The sequence below is a fragment of the Myodes glareolus genome, chromosome 20 (assembly GCF_982192425.1).
Source record: "Myodes glareolus chromosome 20, mMyoGla1.1, whole genome shotgun sequence".
NCBI lineage: Eukaryota > Metazoa > Chordata > Mammalia > Rodentia > Cricetidae > Myodes > Myodes glareolus.
This window is the reverse complement of record NC_142045.1, coordinates 7,792,684-7,809,379: the sequence shown is the minus strand read 5'-3', so window position 1 is coordinate 7,809,379 and position 16,696 is coordinate 7,792,684. Positions and strand designations below refer to the sequence as shown.

At 44.7% G+C, this 16,696-nt stretch overlaps 1 protein-coding gene across 2 annotated transcripts; it reads left to right on the top strand.

Annotated features, from left to right (window-relative positions):
• Window positions 1-2,511: 2,511 nt before the first annotated feature.
• Window positions 2,512-9,887, top strand: Fgg (fibrinogen gamma chain). 2 transcript variants are annotated; one of them, XM_048424549.3, is made up of 10 exons: window positions 2,512-2,671; window positions 2,764-2,808; window positions 2,984-3,167; window positions 3,257-3,350; window positions 4,969-5,099; window positions 5,363-5,496; window positions 6,297-6,481; window positions 7,629-7,906; window positions 8,959-9,128; window positions 9,671-9,887. In XM_048424549.3, exons 1-10 carry the CDS (start codon window positions 2,576-2,578, stop codon window positions 9,683-9,685), a joined length of 1,332 nt encoding a protein of 443 aa, XP_048280506.2. In that variant the 5' UTR covers window positions 2,512-2,575; the 3' UTR covers window positions 9,686-9,887. The 2 variants fall into 2 exon arrangements, with proteins under 2 accessions (XP_048280506.2, XP_048280505.2); XM_048424548.3 differs by lacking the exon at window positions 9,671-9,887 and having other exon boundaries at window positions 8,959-9,466.
• Window positions 9,888-16,696: the final 6,809 nt, after the last annotated feature.

Below are 16,696 nucleotides of genomic sequence, written 5' to 3'. Positions count from 1 at the left end.
CTGTTTATACAAGTTGCCCAAAACACCATGTACATTGTAAGTCTTGAAAACACAATGTACTTTATCAAATCAATGTACTCAATGCACCACCCGCTGAGATCCAGTGAGATTCCTAAGAGTAAGTAGAAGTATTACTTCTGTTCTACTAACAGAAGTTATAAATACAAGGAGACTAGGGGACACATAATTAGCAAGGCCTAGAGATGGGATCCCAACGCAGGCACATGGACTCCAGCCTCCTTAGCAACTACAGGTGTTATAGTTTCCAGCTGGGCTCCCTACTTGGCAAACTCAATGTTTGGTCGGCCTTTTCCAATCAAACCAGAAAAGTCATCGTACGTTGAGAGCAAGGTCCTGGGCTGAATACTCAGTAGCTACAACAATAATCTTAGTAAGAGTCAAGAAGCAACTGTTAGCCTAGCAAATAAATCAGACCCCTGTGTATTTTGATTAGATAATATGTACATTTTTCAAAATTGTAAAGGCATAGAATAAAGTATTCCAAGAAAATGAAACCTTTCTTCCAATCTTGCCCAACATGGCTTTGCTCCTTACTGCAGAGATAGCGGTGGGAACCACTGGTGTGTTCTCCGGAAAACATGGATGCCTTTGTGTGTTTATGCAGAGATAGTGGTGGGAACCACCAGTGTGTTCTCTGGAAAACATGGATGCCTCTGTGTGCTTATGCACGGATGCCTCTGTGTGTTTATGCATTCTGTCACAATTTTCGTCAAAAAATGCAAATGCTGTCATGCTTGCATCTTTCATTTACAGCAGATGAGGCGCCTCATTTACATTTGCAATTTGGAGAATTCAAGAATTCTGGGAGTGTTAACATTGAACATAGGCCCAGTGCCAGCCCCAGCACCTGAAGTCATTCAGCAGTTAAGTGTTAGCTCTTGCTCCCTCTGCTAGGTGCTGTAGCCAAGCGCTAAGTTTCTACTAGTAGGTTAGTAGGTTATACAATGCAAGGTTCTTATAAGCCCTAAAAATGCAGAGAGCTGGATTTATTGCTATGGAGGGATGCTGTGTCAGAGGGGACCAACCTCCAGAAAGCAGGACTTCTGGATTATTGAGGACTTTTTTTTTTTGAAAATTAGATTTTTCAAATTTTTTTTTTCAGTATTTCCGATGAATCTTGGTAAACCAGGCCCCTTCCCTCCAGAAGAGTAGGCAATGGGAAAGCATCATCAGAACTAGGCCTGCCTGTGGCACCAAAGAGGATGCTAGGAGGCGTGTTCACGGAAGACTCGGGGATACAGAAAGGAAAAAGCAGCAAGTCTAGGCGGCCAAGGTGTGGTTTGTGTTCACTGTGACCAGAGATGGGGTTACCAAGGGTCTTTAGGTCTAGGCGGCAAAGGTGTGATTTGTGTTCAGTGTGACCAGAGATGGGGTTACCAAGGGTCTTTAGGTGGCCGAATGGCACAGTCAGATCTCCACTGTGAGAAGATAGCAAATACCTCATAGCAAGAAGTGACTGAAGTGGCCAGAGAGCCAGCCACATTTTTTGGTTAGACAAGTTCACTTTGTTCAAGTGACTTCTGACTAATTACAGAGCCCAAACATTTGGTTTTTATATCAAAGCAGATGCAGCTTTGTGAAAACTTCAGGTCAAATATCAAAACGTTAGTGCATCTTTCAGCTTAGATGCCTTTCTCCCAGTCACGTAGCTCAGTACAGTTTGCAGCAAGCTCGGCGTCCCAGGAGAAGGAGAGCACCCGCACACATTTAGTGATAGTGCCACAACTGCTTGCCGTTGTCAAAGAGAGGTGACAGGTGACAGTGTCTTCCCCCCACAAAGACCTTCTCAGAGTCTCTTTCTGCCCCTGCTCCTTCAGTGTGGCTTCTAATGAAGTATGTGGGAGGTGGGTTTCTCCAGGTTCTCCCTCCAGGAACTGGATGGGGCTTTGGATCAAACCAGTGAACCCCTGACCCCTTCCCCTCTGCAGCAGATGGGAGCCAGCCTCTCTTCCAGCTCTCAGACAAGTTGTGAGCAAAACTAAATGAGACATGACCTGAGAGAAAAGGTCTGCACAGATGGACAGGAGCCCATTTCCAGAATGATCCATTCTTAGAAATACAGAAGTGAGGCATAGAGCAAGGAAAAGTCACCTCCTGTGATTGTCACAGGTTAAAAATGGTAGTGTCAACCTTGTCCCTGGACCCAGATAGGTTTTTGGTAATGCCCGTGGCTTCAGCAGACCTCAGAACAGGCCGGGTTTGTTATGGGCGGGTCAGAAGGCTGTGTTTGTTCTCCTGCTGGTGGTCTACTGGAAGCAGTTGCGTCACGCAGCCTCCCTCCCTCCTGGGAGCAGCAGCCAATGCTCTGCTGGCTTTTGCAGATGTCTGCAGGTCTGGGGATACAGGTTGGGCTGAGCCCAAAAGGAGGAGCTTACACCTGTGCGCAAAATCTGGAAATCTGGCAGAGCACAGCTGGGAGCAGAGAGAGCCCACGCTTCTGGTAAAGGACCCCGTGACCAGTTCCAGCCACTCTTAGTCCCGCCCAGACTGGCAACTCACATAAAAGACCAAGGAGAGCCCAAGAAGTCACAGTGCTGGCTGTGAGGGGCTGGGAATGCCAGAGCACCCGGATATCATGAATTGGTTCCTGCAGCCCCGGAGTTTCATTCTCTGCTGCACGCTATTACTGTTCTCTCCGACAGGCCTGGCGGTGAGTAACCTTCAAAGGCCATATTGTTTTAAACGCAAAGAATGAGAAACGATCGGCGCAACTAGCAAAATGTTTGTGTTTTTCTCCCACAGTATGTTGCTACCAGAGACAACTGCTGCATCTTAGATGAGAGATTCGTAAGTAGTTTCTTCATCACCCCCTTTCCTGGAACTAGAGGAGGACTAGAAACAGGGCAGTTCTTTCGGATTCCAGTTGACGTCTTAAGCTTTTGGGAAATGGCTTTAACATTTCTGGATATGATTTGAGACCCCTCTTCTTGGGGTATTCAGTCGCCCCCTTATTGACTTGCAGGGTAGTTACTGTCCCACCACCTGTGGCATCGCAGACTTCCTAGCCTCATACCAAACCGATGTGGACAATGACCTCCAGGTTATGGAGGACATCTTAATCCGTGCTGAAAACAGAACCGCAGAAGCCAAAGAACTGATCAAAGCAATCCAAGTTTACTACAACCCCGACCAACCCCCAAAGCCAAGTGAGAAAGCCCACAGAGGGGTTACCTTCTCTGCTTGTAGTTGAGCGATTTGCTTAAGTGGTTTCTCTGTCTCTGGCCCTGTGTCACAGATATGGTAGAGGGTGCCACTCAGAAGTCGAAGAAGATGACGGAGGAAATTATGAAATATGAAGTGCTGCTCACGACACACGAGACAAGTATTCAGTAAGTGTCTGGGTTTGAACTTACTCTCCAAGACAGATTAAGACTAAGACTTTACTTAATTATCCCACATTTCACAGAAAGTGATCTGGGAACGTATCTTTCATTTACAATATCCAATTGGCATGAACCCAGGGGATCTAGGAACTTTTAGTACAAAATGAGTTGTGCCAGCTTGTAATTAAAAATAATAAATAACCACTTTAGAGAAAGGTTATTGTAGATGTCTTCAAACGCCATCCTGGCCCTGTTTGCCTGAATGGCCCCTATCCCCTTACAATGTAAAACCAAATGTGTGGGAATTGGGATGTGGAAATACAATCCTCTTCACAAACATGCCACCAAAGCAGCATTAGCCTGCAGTCCACAACCCCAGAGAACCTAGACAACAAAGAGGCCCCTGAGAGCCTAGACACATGGATCCAGAGGGAGGAGAAAAAGACAAGATCTCCTGAGTAAATTTGGAGCGTGGGGGTCGCAAGAGGGGGTATGAAGGGAGGGGGAGGAAGGGAGAGGAGCAGAGAAGAATGGATAACTCAATAAAAATAATAAAAAAGAAATCAGAAAGCAGACAGGAGAAGGGTCTTGGCTCCTCTAGCAAATCTTGTCAAAGATGGAGGAAAAAGGAAACATCTTGCAGGCCCTTGACCACAGCACATGGCCCTGGAGCTGCCTGCCGCCTGTCCTCTCTGCTCACTCCTAACTCCCCAGGAACTCTGGGCCCGTGGGTGCAGACTGAACTCCTGCCCTGTTGTCCCCAAAGCTGAGCTCACAGCACCATCAGAAACTGAGATACAGGGTAGCTGGGGAGCAGTGGCCTTAAACATAATCTCTCTCCTCTCTGCTATCAGAAAGTACTGTTTGTTGTTACAACTGTCATTAAAGATTCCACTAATCTATAGTTTATTTAAAATGAATTATCGTTATAATTTCCATTGCTTTTGTTCTTCATTAAAGTATAAGGAAACCATTGTGAGAAATTTTCCAGAACAGAGGAACAAAGTGCTCCAACAATTTGTCCCTCTGACTTGCTTCAAAGACAGACATGGTGGTTTACGCATTGTTCATAGAGACCTGTCATTTCTGAATATTCAGCCGTGTGAGGGACAACCAAGACAAAATCCTCACTTTTTCTGGGTGTTTTCTAGAGATATGGAAATAGGAAGGGAAAGTAGATACTGCTTCGTGCGTTGTTCCCCAGGTGCCCTTCCCATCTACGTTATAGACCAGATGGAAAGCCCTAAATGGCCTGTGTGAGCTCCTGCTCAGCCAGGCCTGCCTCCTGCAGGCTAGCACCGGAGTCCCCTTGCAGAAAAGCCTCCTACAGCGACCTTTGTTTATTGACAGGGACTTTGGTGTTTGTGTTCAAAGCTGAGACGGCCTTCCCCCCTTGAAGTCCCAATTACCCTCCTGCCGAAATGGATTAGGATTTTATTTCTCTTTTTCCAAAAGGTTCAATTTAATTTGACAATCCGAAATTTTGCAGTTTCCCAGGAATAAAGTAAACTATCGCAGAGGAGTGCTCGAGAAAATGAAGCAGCATTTCCGACAGAAAACAGTAAAGTGTGTTTTTCTGAAAGAAGGGCTGACCCCCCCTCTTACCGCATGGCTCTGTTTCTAGATTTTTAGAAGAAATATATGCTTCAAATAACCAGAAGATCATGAACCTGAAGCAGAAGGTAGCCCAGCTTGAAGCTCAGTGCCAGGAACCTTGCAAGGACACCGTGCAAATCCACGACACAACTGGGAAAGGTAGGGAGGAAATTTACCCCGGGATTGGAGTCACCAAAGCAAACAGCCAAGATAAAAGCCGTTGTGCAAGGCATAGCAAGTCTGGAAAGCTTCTGGCCTTAATCTTAAATCCAAGGGTTCCAGCTGCCCAGAGTTTTCTTGGGCGCTAATCGCTCATTTGGAAGGAATGGCGGTATGAAAGCCTAGGGAGATGGCTAAGACTATTAGCTCCTTACCTGTGTCCCAAGCCACTGCAGCACTGATGTTGGATTTTTCTTCATCAGATTGCCAGGAAATCGCCAACAAGGGTGCCAAAGAAAGCGGACTTTACTTCATCCGGCCTCTGAAGTCGAAACAGCAGTTCTTAGTGTACTGTGAAATTGATGGGTCTGGGAATGGCTGGACAGTGTTGCAGAAGGTAATGGCCTCTGGTGGCATCTGTACTATATAAAGGGCCCACGTTGCTCCAGACACCTCTCTAAGCACCCTGTGAACACTGGCCCACATACCCCTCCCTGAACTTGTAGAGGAGACACTGAGGCATGAGACCACCTAACTAATGAGTAACAGGTAGGATTTGAATCTAGCAGCCCGGCTCTCCTGGGTTTTGATGTAATACCATGCTGACTCTGCTGTCACATGGAAACCAAGTCCTTTAGTGAAGGTGTGGAAGAGGCCACTATCCTCAGATCAAAAGCTGAAGTTGGCCAACAATAGCCAAAGCCTCTCCTCTTTTTATTTTTATTTTATTTTATTTTGCCTGCCTGGTAGCCACTACAAACTTAGTCTTTTTTTTTTTAACCTTGTATACTTCCTATCATGCTTACAGCATCCCCTGCAGGGCTGTTTATTGGGGTGTGATTGTATTACCAAGTATGAATTCTGAAGATGTCTATGGGCTTTCAGAAAACCAACAACCAAAGCAAAATCAAAGCTAAAAACAACGAGAAAAACACCGCTCTCCTTAATGTAGGATTAAACATGCAACAGGCGTGTGTGTACGTGTACGTGTGTGTGTATGAGTGCGCGCATGTAATCTGAGGATATTTACAGTCCTCAGAGCATCTTTGTCCTATCTGAAGGCAATGAAATGGAAGCAGCTTGCACGGGGTCGGTTAACTGGCCGTGGGCAGAATCATAACCTCCATGCTTTGAATGTTGTTTCTTTCTATGCACAAATCACTGGTCCTCTCCTCTTGCCCACGCTGCTGCATCTAGAGGCTTGATGGCAGTGTGGATTTCAAGAAGAACTGGATCCAGTACAAGGAAGGGTTTGGACACCTGTCTCCCACCGGCACCACAGAGTTCTGGCTGGGCAATGAGAAGATTCATCTAATAAGCATGCAATCAGCAATCCCCTATGCACTGAGGATCCAGCTCAAAGACTGGAATGGCAGGACCAGGTAGGGTGTGGAAGGGACTTTCACTTTCTCTTGTAACGTTCTTTTGCTGCAAATGGGGCATGGACCAACCGCAAAACAGTCCAACAGATGCAAAAACTGTATCCAGGTTCTTTGCAGGAGGACATTTGCTTCTTGGTCAGCCCAAAGAGCCCGCTAAAATAGGTCTCCCCACTCCATACAAATCTGAATGCCCTCCAGTACAATTTATATACTTGGAAACACTCAGAGTGATTGCGAAGGGGTATTATATATGAACCAGAAATTGAACATGAAATTAAATGCTCATTTAATGATCTATTTGTTCTGTCAAACTATGGACTATCTTAAAATCCCAATTCCTGTGGTGATCGCCAACATTTCTAGGTGGAAAGATAGCTGGAGTTTGGATTCTGAGCACCTAATTTAAGTCGAAAAATCTATACAAACTTCTTTTTATATATGAAATAATGAAACGCATCCCAGTTCCAAACACATTTTTTTTTTAATTTTGCTTTTACCCACCCCCAAACTATCAAAGTCAGCAGGCCTTTTCCTATGTGAATATCCTCCATTACCCAAGTGCAAGGTATTAGGGAAGAGCTTGGATATTTTTCGGGAAATCTCTATTTATTCACGAAGGGAAGTGATTCTGCTCTGCAGAAACTATAGCTTCCTTCGCAAGTTTTCCCAGGACATCTCTGTGGCTCTTGTGGCTCTCATTCTGTGTATCACACAGGGTTCAGGGCTTCTGGGATGTTCTAGAAAGTCTTTGTGCCAGTCCCTCATGGCTCTGTGGAAGGCGAGCCAGGTGGTGCTGGTGGTTAGTGGCACCTGCCTCCTCCATATCTGGGGCCTGGGTTCCCTCGCCATAGACACTGTCGGGCCTATGACAATGTGTGTGCAGTGGTAACAAAAGTTAAATGAAAGAAGAAATAACTAGACGTCCCCAAATGTTTTCATCTCATATTACAATCCTGTGACTAAAAATCGAGTGTGTGACTTTTTAGCTTTTCTGGGATTCCCTGAAGGCTTTTAGATCCATCCTGGGTCCTGGGATGAGCTCGGGACTGTGCTCACCAGCATTGCCTAGGTTTGCAGAAACCTCACTCTGTTTGTCTGCTGTGGCCTTGTGACTGAAGATACGCCGTCCTCCATTCCATCCTCACAGCACTGCAGACTACGCCATGTTCAGGGTGGGTCCTGAAAGTGACAAATACCGCCTGACCTACGCCTACTTCATCGGTGGAGACGCCGGAGACGCCTTTGACGGCTACGATTTCGGTGATGACCCCAGCGATAAGTTCTTCACGGCCCACAACGGCATGCAGTTCAGCACCTGGGACAATGACAACGACAAGTTCGAGGGCAACTGTGCCGAGCAGGACGGGTCCGGCTGGTGGATGAACAAGTGCCACGCTGGTCACCTCAATGGAATTTATTACCAAGGTAAATGGAGGCCTAATGTCAGGGTGGTAAACAAAAGCAGAGAGATGAAGAATTACAATGAACACGATACGGTTTTTATTTTATAGCTCTTTACTTGAAATCAGAATAGAATAACACTGTTTATCCATTGGCATCATCTGAATAACATTAAGCGTTTGCCTACAGTGGTCACCTCTGTAGTCCCTCCCCCTCCCAGGAGACATCAGCGTTGGGGTATTGTGCTGGAACTCTCATTGTCTGGGTTGGGATTTGGGGCAGTGGTGTCTCCTTCAGACCTACCGTGTGCATGTATGATGCAGATGGACTAGCGTAGCCATATCCGTGCTCGTGGACACGTTACCCTGGCTCAGCTGTCCGTGAACCATGTGTCAGATAAAAACGGTGGCCAGCGAACAGATGTCGGGAGAAATGGAATAAGAGGCAAAGAAGTGCTCACAGAAGCTTGAGTGGCCGGTCGAGCTTGGGATCGTAGACACTTATTTGAACATGGCGGAGGCGATGGTTTCTGTAAGGTTGAAAGGACTTAGAACTCTGATTTCACCAACCACCTAGCAGTTCTGAACAGAGAGATCCAGGGATTCTAAAGGCTCTTTTAAGAAATTCGTACAGCTCTGTCTGCTGACGAGAAACTGCATAGTGATGTAGGACCCTTTCTAAAGACCTTAATAGAATCTTCTATCACCCAGATTATGCTCTCATACAGTGTCAGCCCACCTGATCAGGAATTTGTGGGTTTTAGCATAGTAACCTGAATGCAGAGGGATTGCTTCCAATAGCTGAGAGAGAGAAAGATGGAGACAGAGACAGATGGGGACACAGAGAGAGAGACCAAGAGAGAGAGGGAAAGAGAGAGACAGGCAGACAGGCAGGCAGGCAGAGGTATTCCAGCCTTGGAAATAATGCATACACTTCAAGTATGTGTATGACCACAAAAATGGCTTGTTGGTTTTTAGCTTGTCAGGAGGAAAGGCTATAAAGGTGACAATAATTCTGGGACCCCGAGGGGAGGAAATACAAGGGGAAAAGACCTATGTCCCTCCGACTCATTTCAGGTGGCACGTACTCAAAGGCATCAACTCCTAATGGCTATGACAATGGCATCATTTGGGCCACGTGGAAACCCCGCTGGTATTCCATGAAGGAGACCACCATGAAGATAATCCCCTTCAACAGACTCACCATTGGAGAGGGGCAGCAGCACCACATGGGGGCATCCAAACAGGTCAGGGTGGAGCATGAAGTTGACATTGAGTACCCATAAATCACCTGCCTACAAGTTCTGAAAGTCACGTATAGAGTTCACTATTAATGTCTATTGGCCTGTACGATGTGCCAGTGATTTCCGTACTTTTACTCTATTTATTAATTTTAGTTTTAAAATTAAAATTTGAAATTGAGTTCTTAAAATGACACTTAGTCCTATTTGGAAATGAAAATCCACTTTGAATCATATTTCTAACTGACTGGAATCAGATTTATTAAAAATTATTTGTCTGAGGAGACAACATTTTGTTTGACCTTTGTCTTAAATATTAAAAGTAAAACTACTGCTTTATTTTACGATCAGCTGTAGCTATTATTTTTGCTGTTGTTTTTCTTATTTCTTAAGTACTTTAGCGTATACTAATAAGAGAAAATTTTAGAATTTCACATGTATAATTTTCCCGTATATCTTACCTCTACATAATTCATATTTAATTCTTCTTTTTTAAACAAAACAGTTATATTTTTTAATATATCTTTTGTTTTATTATATATTCATAGGCTGGAGACGTTTAAAGAACATTTCAAAGCTGATTTGCTTTTTTAAAGACTTTATCCGAGCAGAGAAATATAATATTTTTCTTATGGGACAATGGACCTTCAAAGGCTCACTTCATTTTAAGAGTTAACGGAATCCATGTTGAAAACTCCATTAGCAGTTTTATGCTGGCGATAATTTATCTACATACATTTCAATAAACGTCATTTTGTTTCCTAAGATGAGACATTTGGTGCCTTTTATTGACCTTGCAAAGCATCACTTTTCCCCAGTTACTGTTAGTTGCTGAGTTTCCACGTTACACTACACATAGGATCTGAACGGAAGGGAAACATAGGGGAACGGAAGGGAAACAAGAACCATGCCTCTTGCTGTCCAAGAGGTACGAGACATCCAGAATATAGGAGCTCACGGTGACGGGGCAGCAACCTAAAGTGACAACATCCAGTGTAAGAACACACGCAGAAGTCACCGAGTCACAAGCACACAGCAGAAGTACATTGTCGGCCAAACACACTGCTAGCATAAGCTACTGGGGGATTCTCCTACAAGAACCGTAACTCCTATCTCATGTAGAACTGTCATCCAGAGCAGAAAGCTGGGGGAACAAACTGCCCATCTCACAGGTGAGCGCGAAGGTGAACAGAAGGAGCCATTTACTCGTTCTAAAGGAGGGATGATGAGGTCCTGGAAGTTTGCTTCAGCTGGCACTCGCTTTCAGGGATCAGCTAAGTCTGGGAAACTTGCTCCCGGTCTCTGCACTGAGTGCTTGTGTCACCCTAAGAAAAGACTGCCTTGTGCTGACGTCCTCAGCTCTAGCTTTGGATAATCATACTTTCCACAGTTTCTTTCCAAATTTGCTCATTTCCTGATTCTCTTAACTCCCCATTTAAAAATATTCTGTAGAGATGTCACTACATTGCTTAACTTACTAGAATCAGCTCATGTCCATTTTTCAGTTCATTTTGAGTCACAGAAAATGTATTAATTTCAAATTTATGCTTATTGGGTTCTGAATATCTTCTGGTGAATCCTGAGGGTTACAGTTTCAGAAATAAGGCATGAGAAATACGTCTAGACTCAATGAGACCGCGTCTCTGCGAGTAATAGGAAAGTTTAAACCATTGTCTCGGTAAATCGACAACAGGTGCACCCTTTAAAGTGCAGCTAAGTGTTCGGGGCCTCGTACAGACGTGGGGCTTCCCTCCGCTGCTCGGAACCGCCGGTAAATACTGCTCACCTCTCTGCTTTACTTCTCTGAGCACTGGAAAGCTTCAAAACAGGGAGGCTGTTGCCTCCTGTTGCCAGGTCCCAAGGTTCCACCCCTTACTTCTAGAGGAAAGCTTCCAAAAAGGAAAGGGACTACAGACTTGGGAGAGTGTGGTTGTGGTTTTGGTAGCATGAGTGGCATCCTGGGTTCCATCCCCAACAAAAACAAAAGAGAACAAAAAGTCTTGGTTCCTTAGTTAAGACAAGTGGATCATGAGTTCAAGACCAGCCTGGGCTATAGCAGAGAGCACTGTCTCAAAAAAAAAAAAAAAAGTCAAGGAAAAAAGGAGTGGGAAACAGAGAAGGAAATAAGAGGAAGGGAAAGAAGGAGGAAGAGGAGGGAGAAATGTAAGTTAGACACCACATCGGAGAACTTTCCAAGACCTTAAACTATTTCACTTTGACTCAAATCAGCATGAATTACAAAGGGATCTTTGTAGTAGATACCGTGGTTTATTCCAGTGGTAAATATGAAAAACTTACGAGCACATTAAGATCTAGGAGAAAGATCTAGCTACTAGTTCCTTGTTAGTTAGTGATGCTTGAGAAGAATTGTAAGTGGAGGTTGTGTGTCTGTACCTGGCTACCCATACCCAAATAATCACACAGAAACTACGTTAATTACACAACACAGCTTGGCCAATAGCTTATTCATATTCATAGCTAGCTCTTACATCTTAAATTAGTCCATTTCTGTTGTTTTTTATTTTACCACAAGGCTCATGATTTGTTACCTTTTGTTTCTTGGGTAGCTGCATGGTGTCTCCCTGACTCCACCTACTCTCTCTATATCTTTGTTCGGATTTCCTGCCTGGTTTTACTCTGCTAAGCCATTGGTCAAAATAGCTTTATTCATTATCCAATAAAGCAACACGTATACAGGACTTCCCACAGCAAAGAATGAGGTAGGCTGGCTGTTGGCTCAATGGGTAAAGCACTGACTGTCTGTATCTCTAGAAGCCAACACGAACCCAGACTCTGTGGTGCAAACCTGTAATCAGGGCTGTGGAGAGGAGGTGCAGCTCAGGACCCTCACAGGCCAACCAATGTGGTATAAGAAACCCTGTTTCAATTAATGTGGGGTGAAGACCAGCATCAGAGCACACACACAGCACAACACATGCACACCACCCTCACTCGTATGACCACACACACACACCACAGCACATGCACACCGCCCTCGCTTATATGACCACACACACACACACACCACAGCACATGCACATGTACACCGCCCTCACTCATATGACCCCATAAACACAGCACAACACATGCACACCACCCTCACTCATATGACCCCATACACATACCACAGTACATGCACACCACTATCACTCATTTGACCACACACACACACACACACACACACACACACACACCACAGCACAAGCACACTGCCTCACTCATATGACCACATACACACTGAGGGGGGTGAGACAACTGTTAAGAAGTAGAGTGCGGTGAAAATATTAAAGATAGTCAGGTAGTCAACGTAAACGAGGACCACTGAGCGCAGAAGGAACCTTACTTCATGTGTGCTGTGTGGATGTGCTCATCGTGGGAGGCAGAAGTGGAGAGGCTCCCCTTCCAGAGCACCAATTCCCTTTGGTCTTTCTGGATCAGTCTCTCAAATTATTAACTATTATTTATTCAGATTTCCTTTCCTTCCCATCCTCCCCTGCTGAGCAGTCAGCATAAGAAGTCTCACAAGAACTAATTTACCTACCTGCTTTTTCGCTTAGCCTAGACTGTACGTGTAAATTGTTTTAAGTTAACAAAGGATACTTTTCTATAAATCAGTGGTACTGAGAACTGAGCCTCAATTTATCCATTGCTAGTCTGCACCAAATACAAAAGTCTGAGATTATCATGTAAAAGAAAATATTGTATATATTGTTTATATTATGTTTGCTTAGCTTATATTTATTGAAATACCTCTGCCTTTTGAATGTAGCAAAAACTGGGGGCTGTGTTTTATGTAGCTTTATTTGTTCTTTTTTTTTGGTTTTGTTTTTCATTTTGTTTTGTTCTTTGAGACAGGATTTCTCTATGTAGCCTTGGCTATTCTGGAACTCACTATGTAGACCAGGCTGGCCTGGAACTCAAAGCTTTGCCTGCCTCTGCCTCCCACATGCTGGGATTAGAGATGTGTGCCAGAGCATGGGAGTGGGAGAGATATCCTCATTCATCTACCTGTCAACGCCTCAGGCAGATGGGAAAACTGTCCCCATTACCCCTCTGTCATACGGAACATGGGGGACGTATCCCCCACCCTCGGGCCCCCATCCCACCTCAGCTGGGAGAGCTGGGACTGGGGTCATAAGAGCAGAGCAGAAGAGCGGTCGGTGCCCATTATTAGCGACAGTCCCCGGGAGAGTGCACTGGGCAACAAGGTAGAGCTGATCCTGAAGGTGTATCTGTGGAGAGCTGACCCCCACCCCTTGCTCATGGATGCCAAGGTGAACTTGCTGGGGCCATACTGGAAAGCCCACTTGGGGTGAAGACAGGGGAGAGTCAATGGGTTGACCAACCCTGCAACTACCCCGGCCCAGAACCACGGTTAAGTCCTGGCCCATCACGACATCCACCTCCTCTGTACCTGCAGGAGCACGGGTTAGGGGCGGGGTCTTAAGGACCCAGGCTACAGGATCTCCATGACACAGGGCAGCAATGGGATGTCCAGGAAGAGTCCAGTGAGGGCCCAGAGTTGGTAGAGTAGCAGAGACTGGGCTTCCAGCCACACCAATGGCTCTTTGAGGCGAACACATCTGCATGCAAAGATGCATGGATAAAGGAGCTCACTGAGTGACTCACTGCCACACTGCAACTTCCATCGTGAGATTTCCCTTTCTTCCGCCTTTTTCTTCTTTCTTTTCCTTTTTTATCTTAAATTCTGTTTTGTTTTTTCTGGGGGATTTCAGAGGCAGAGGGCGAATGTCAGGGGAAGGGAGATGGGTGGGGACCGAGACGCCTGATGTGAAAGACACCAAGAATAATTAAACAAAAAGTTTTTCTTAAAGGTGTGTGCCACGATGCCCAGCTCTCTTATGTAATTTGTTTCCACTGTATTTTATAAATTAATACACCTATAGCTGCGTAGAATTTTAATAAGAAGTGGTTCTTCTTCACAAGCAGTTTGAGAATCTCTAAAATCTTCATTGCTCTGCTTTCCCCTCCCCCTTCTCTTTCCTTCCTTTTCTTTTCTTTTTCATTTTGATGGCGTGAACATCCAGCCCAGAGTCTTGAACAATCTAATAGAGTTCAACCCGGCAGCTAGACCCCTTGTCCAGGGACCTTGCTGCTGTCTTAAGAACCTTCTCCAAGTTGGGAGCTTTATATATTCCCTCAGCTTCCCTTTGAGTCCAGGCATTTTTAAATAAATGTTATTTCCAAACTTGTAACTTTTCAATTATTTTTTAAATTGTCATTGAAATGCCACATTATGACACCCTCAATGCTCTTGGTTTGAGGGGAGGTAAAGTTTTGCAAACAATTTGGGGGAAGAGGATTGTCATTTAATTTGTCTACGCTGCAAAATGAACGTTAATTCATACCCACTCTACGGTTGCTAGCCCCAGCAGAGGCCTGTTGATTGTTACTTCCTTTAATAAGAAATAAAAACCAGATCAAATACAAATGAATGCTGACTGACTATGTCAGCATGAGCATTGGTTCAGTGGCGTTGCAGCCACTGTTAGATTATTCTAAGATGTCACAGGTCCTCCCGTCTGAGCCACCGGGACAACCTTCTGGGAAGGCTGCTGGCACAGGGTGGAACTCTTGCTTGCCTCAGTTTTGCTGGGAAGCCATGAAAGCACGGCGAGTTCAGGATTGTGGCGTTCGCTCAAATCTACTAACTGGGTCACAACTGTGTTCTTCAGATCTAGACACCAGGCCTTTGGCACTGGCTCCTGCCCGCCAGGTGAGCACTAGCGTTCCCCTTCCTGGCAAGTAGAGGGAACTCATGGGCAATCTGAGTGCTTTCCTTAAACAAACATGGTAGGGCAGATTCCACTCTGGGATTATCCAGGACAGGCAGTTAAAATGTTACAAAAGGAAAGGAAAAAGGGCTAACATTGCATAGACTTTGGACTGGAGATACTTTTCTTTATGGTTTGTTTTCTTTCCATTGCAAAGGGCTGGTTAGGGTCACGTGAGAGAGCATAGGAAACTGTTGTACATCAACAGCAGCAGAACCTGAGCTGTTTCTTGCTGGAAAGATTAGTATTACTGCTCGCTGCATGGCTTGGCATCTGATACTGAGTTTAGAAATATAATTTTTTTTTAAGGCAGGGTCTCACTTAGCCTAGGCAGTTTTCAAATCTCCACGACATGAGTCCCGGGATTGCCCATGTGCCACCACACCTGCGGAGGCCCCAGGGTAGCACATTTCCTACTTATTCTTGTCCTGCAGGCTTAGACATTCCATTCATTTATTTATTTATTTATTTATTTATTTATTTATTTATAAGAATCTAATTTAGTGTCCTGGCCAGGAATGTTGGAAAATGTCCATCCATGTCGGTTTCTCTGTGGTATTTCTCAGTACTTTGGTTGTTGCTGCTGATTTTCTATCCATTTTACAACCTGGTGAAACCAACTCCACTAGCCCTTTGAATTGGGTCCCTGCCTGGGTCCATGTCTTGACGGTGGAACCTGTGTTTAGAATATGCTAGGCTGTCCCCAACACCACATCACAAACAAAATGCAATGGACCTTGGCAGTTAGCATTATCTTCCTTCGCATGCAATCCCTTTTTGGAGGATGCTAAGTGCCCTGAAGAGCTGTTTCTTCACATTTAAGTTTGGTATGTTCACAACTGGCAGGTTTTCTGTGTTAATTTTATCCCAGCGAAGCCATAAGAGTTTACTGAAGAGCAGACTGAGGATGAACGCTTAGAATGAAGCCTCGTTGTCTGAGATAATACATCATAGGATGGCTGGACTTTATTTTGATCCTTAGTTATATTTTAAGTGTATGGGTGTTTTACCTTTATGTATGTCTGTGCACCACACGCTTGTAGTGCCCATGGAGGCCATAAGAGAGCATCACCATGCACAAAACTCAAGTCCAAATGGATCAAAGACCTCAACATAAAGCCAGCCACACTGATCCTCATAGAAGAGAAAGTGGGAAGTACACTTGAACCCATTGGCACAGGAGACCACTTCCTAAATATAACCAGCAGCACAGACACTGAGAGAAGCGATTAATAAATGGGACCTCCTGAAACTGAAAAGCTTCTGTAAAGCAAGGGACATGATCAACAAGACAAAATAACAGCCTACAGAAGGGCAAAAGATCTTCACTAACCTCACATCAGACAGAGGGCTGATCTCCAAAATATACAAAGAACTCAAGAAATTTGTCACCAAAAGAACAAATAATCCAATTAAAAAAAAAGGAATACAGACCTAAACAGAGAACTCTCAACAGAGGAATCTAAAATGGCTGAAAGACACTTAAGGAAATGCTCAACATCCTTAGTCTTCAAAGAAATGCAAATCAAAACAACTCTGAGATTCCATTTTACACCTGTAAGAATGACCAAGATCCAAAAGTCTGATGACAACTTATACTGGAGAGGTTGTGGGGTAAAGGGAACACTTCTGCATTGCTGGTGGGAATGCAAGCTGGTACAACCCCTCTGGATGTCAGTGTGGTGATTTCTCAGAAAATTAGGAAACAACCTTCCTCAAGATCCAGTAATACCACTTTTGGGTATAAATCCAAAGGATGCTCAATCGTGCCACAAGGAC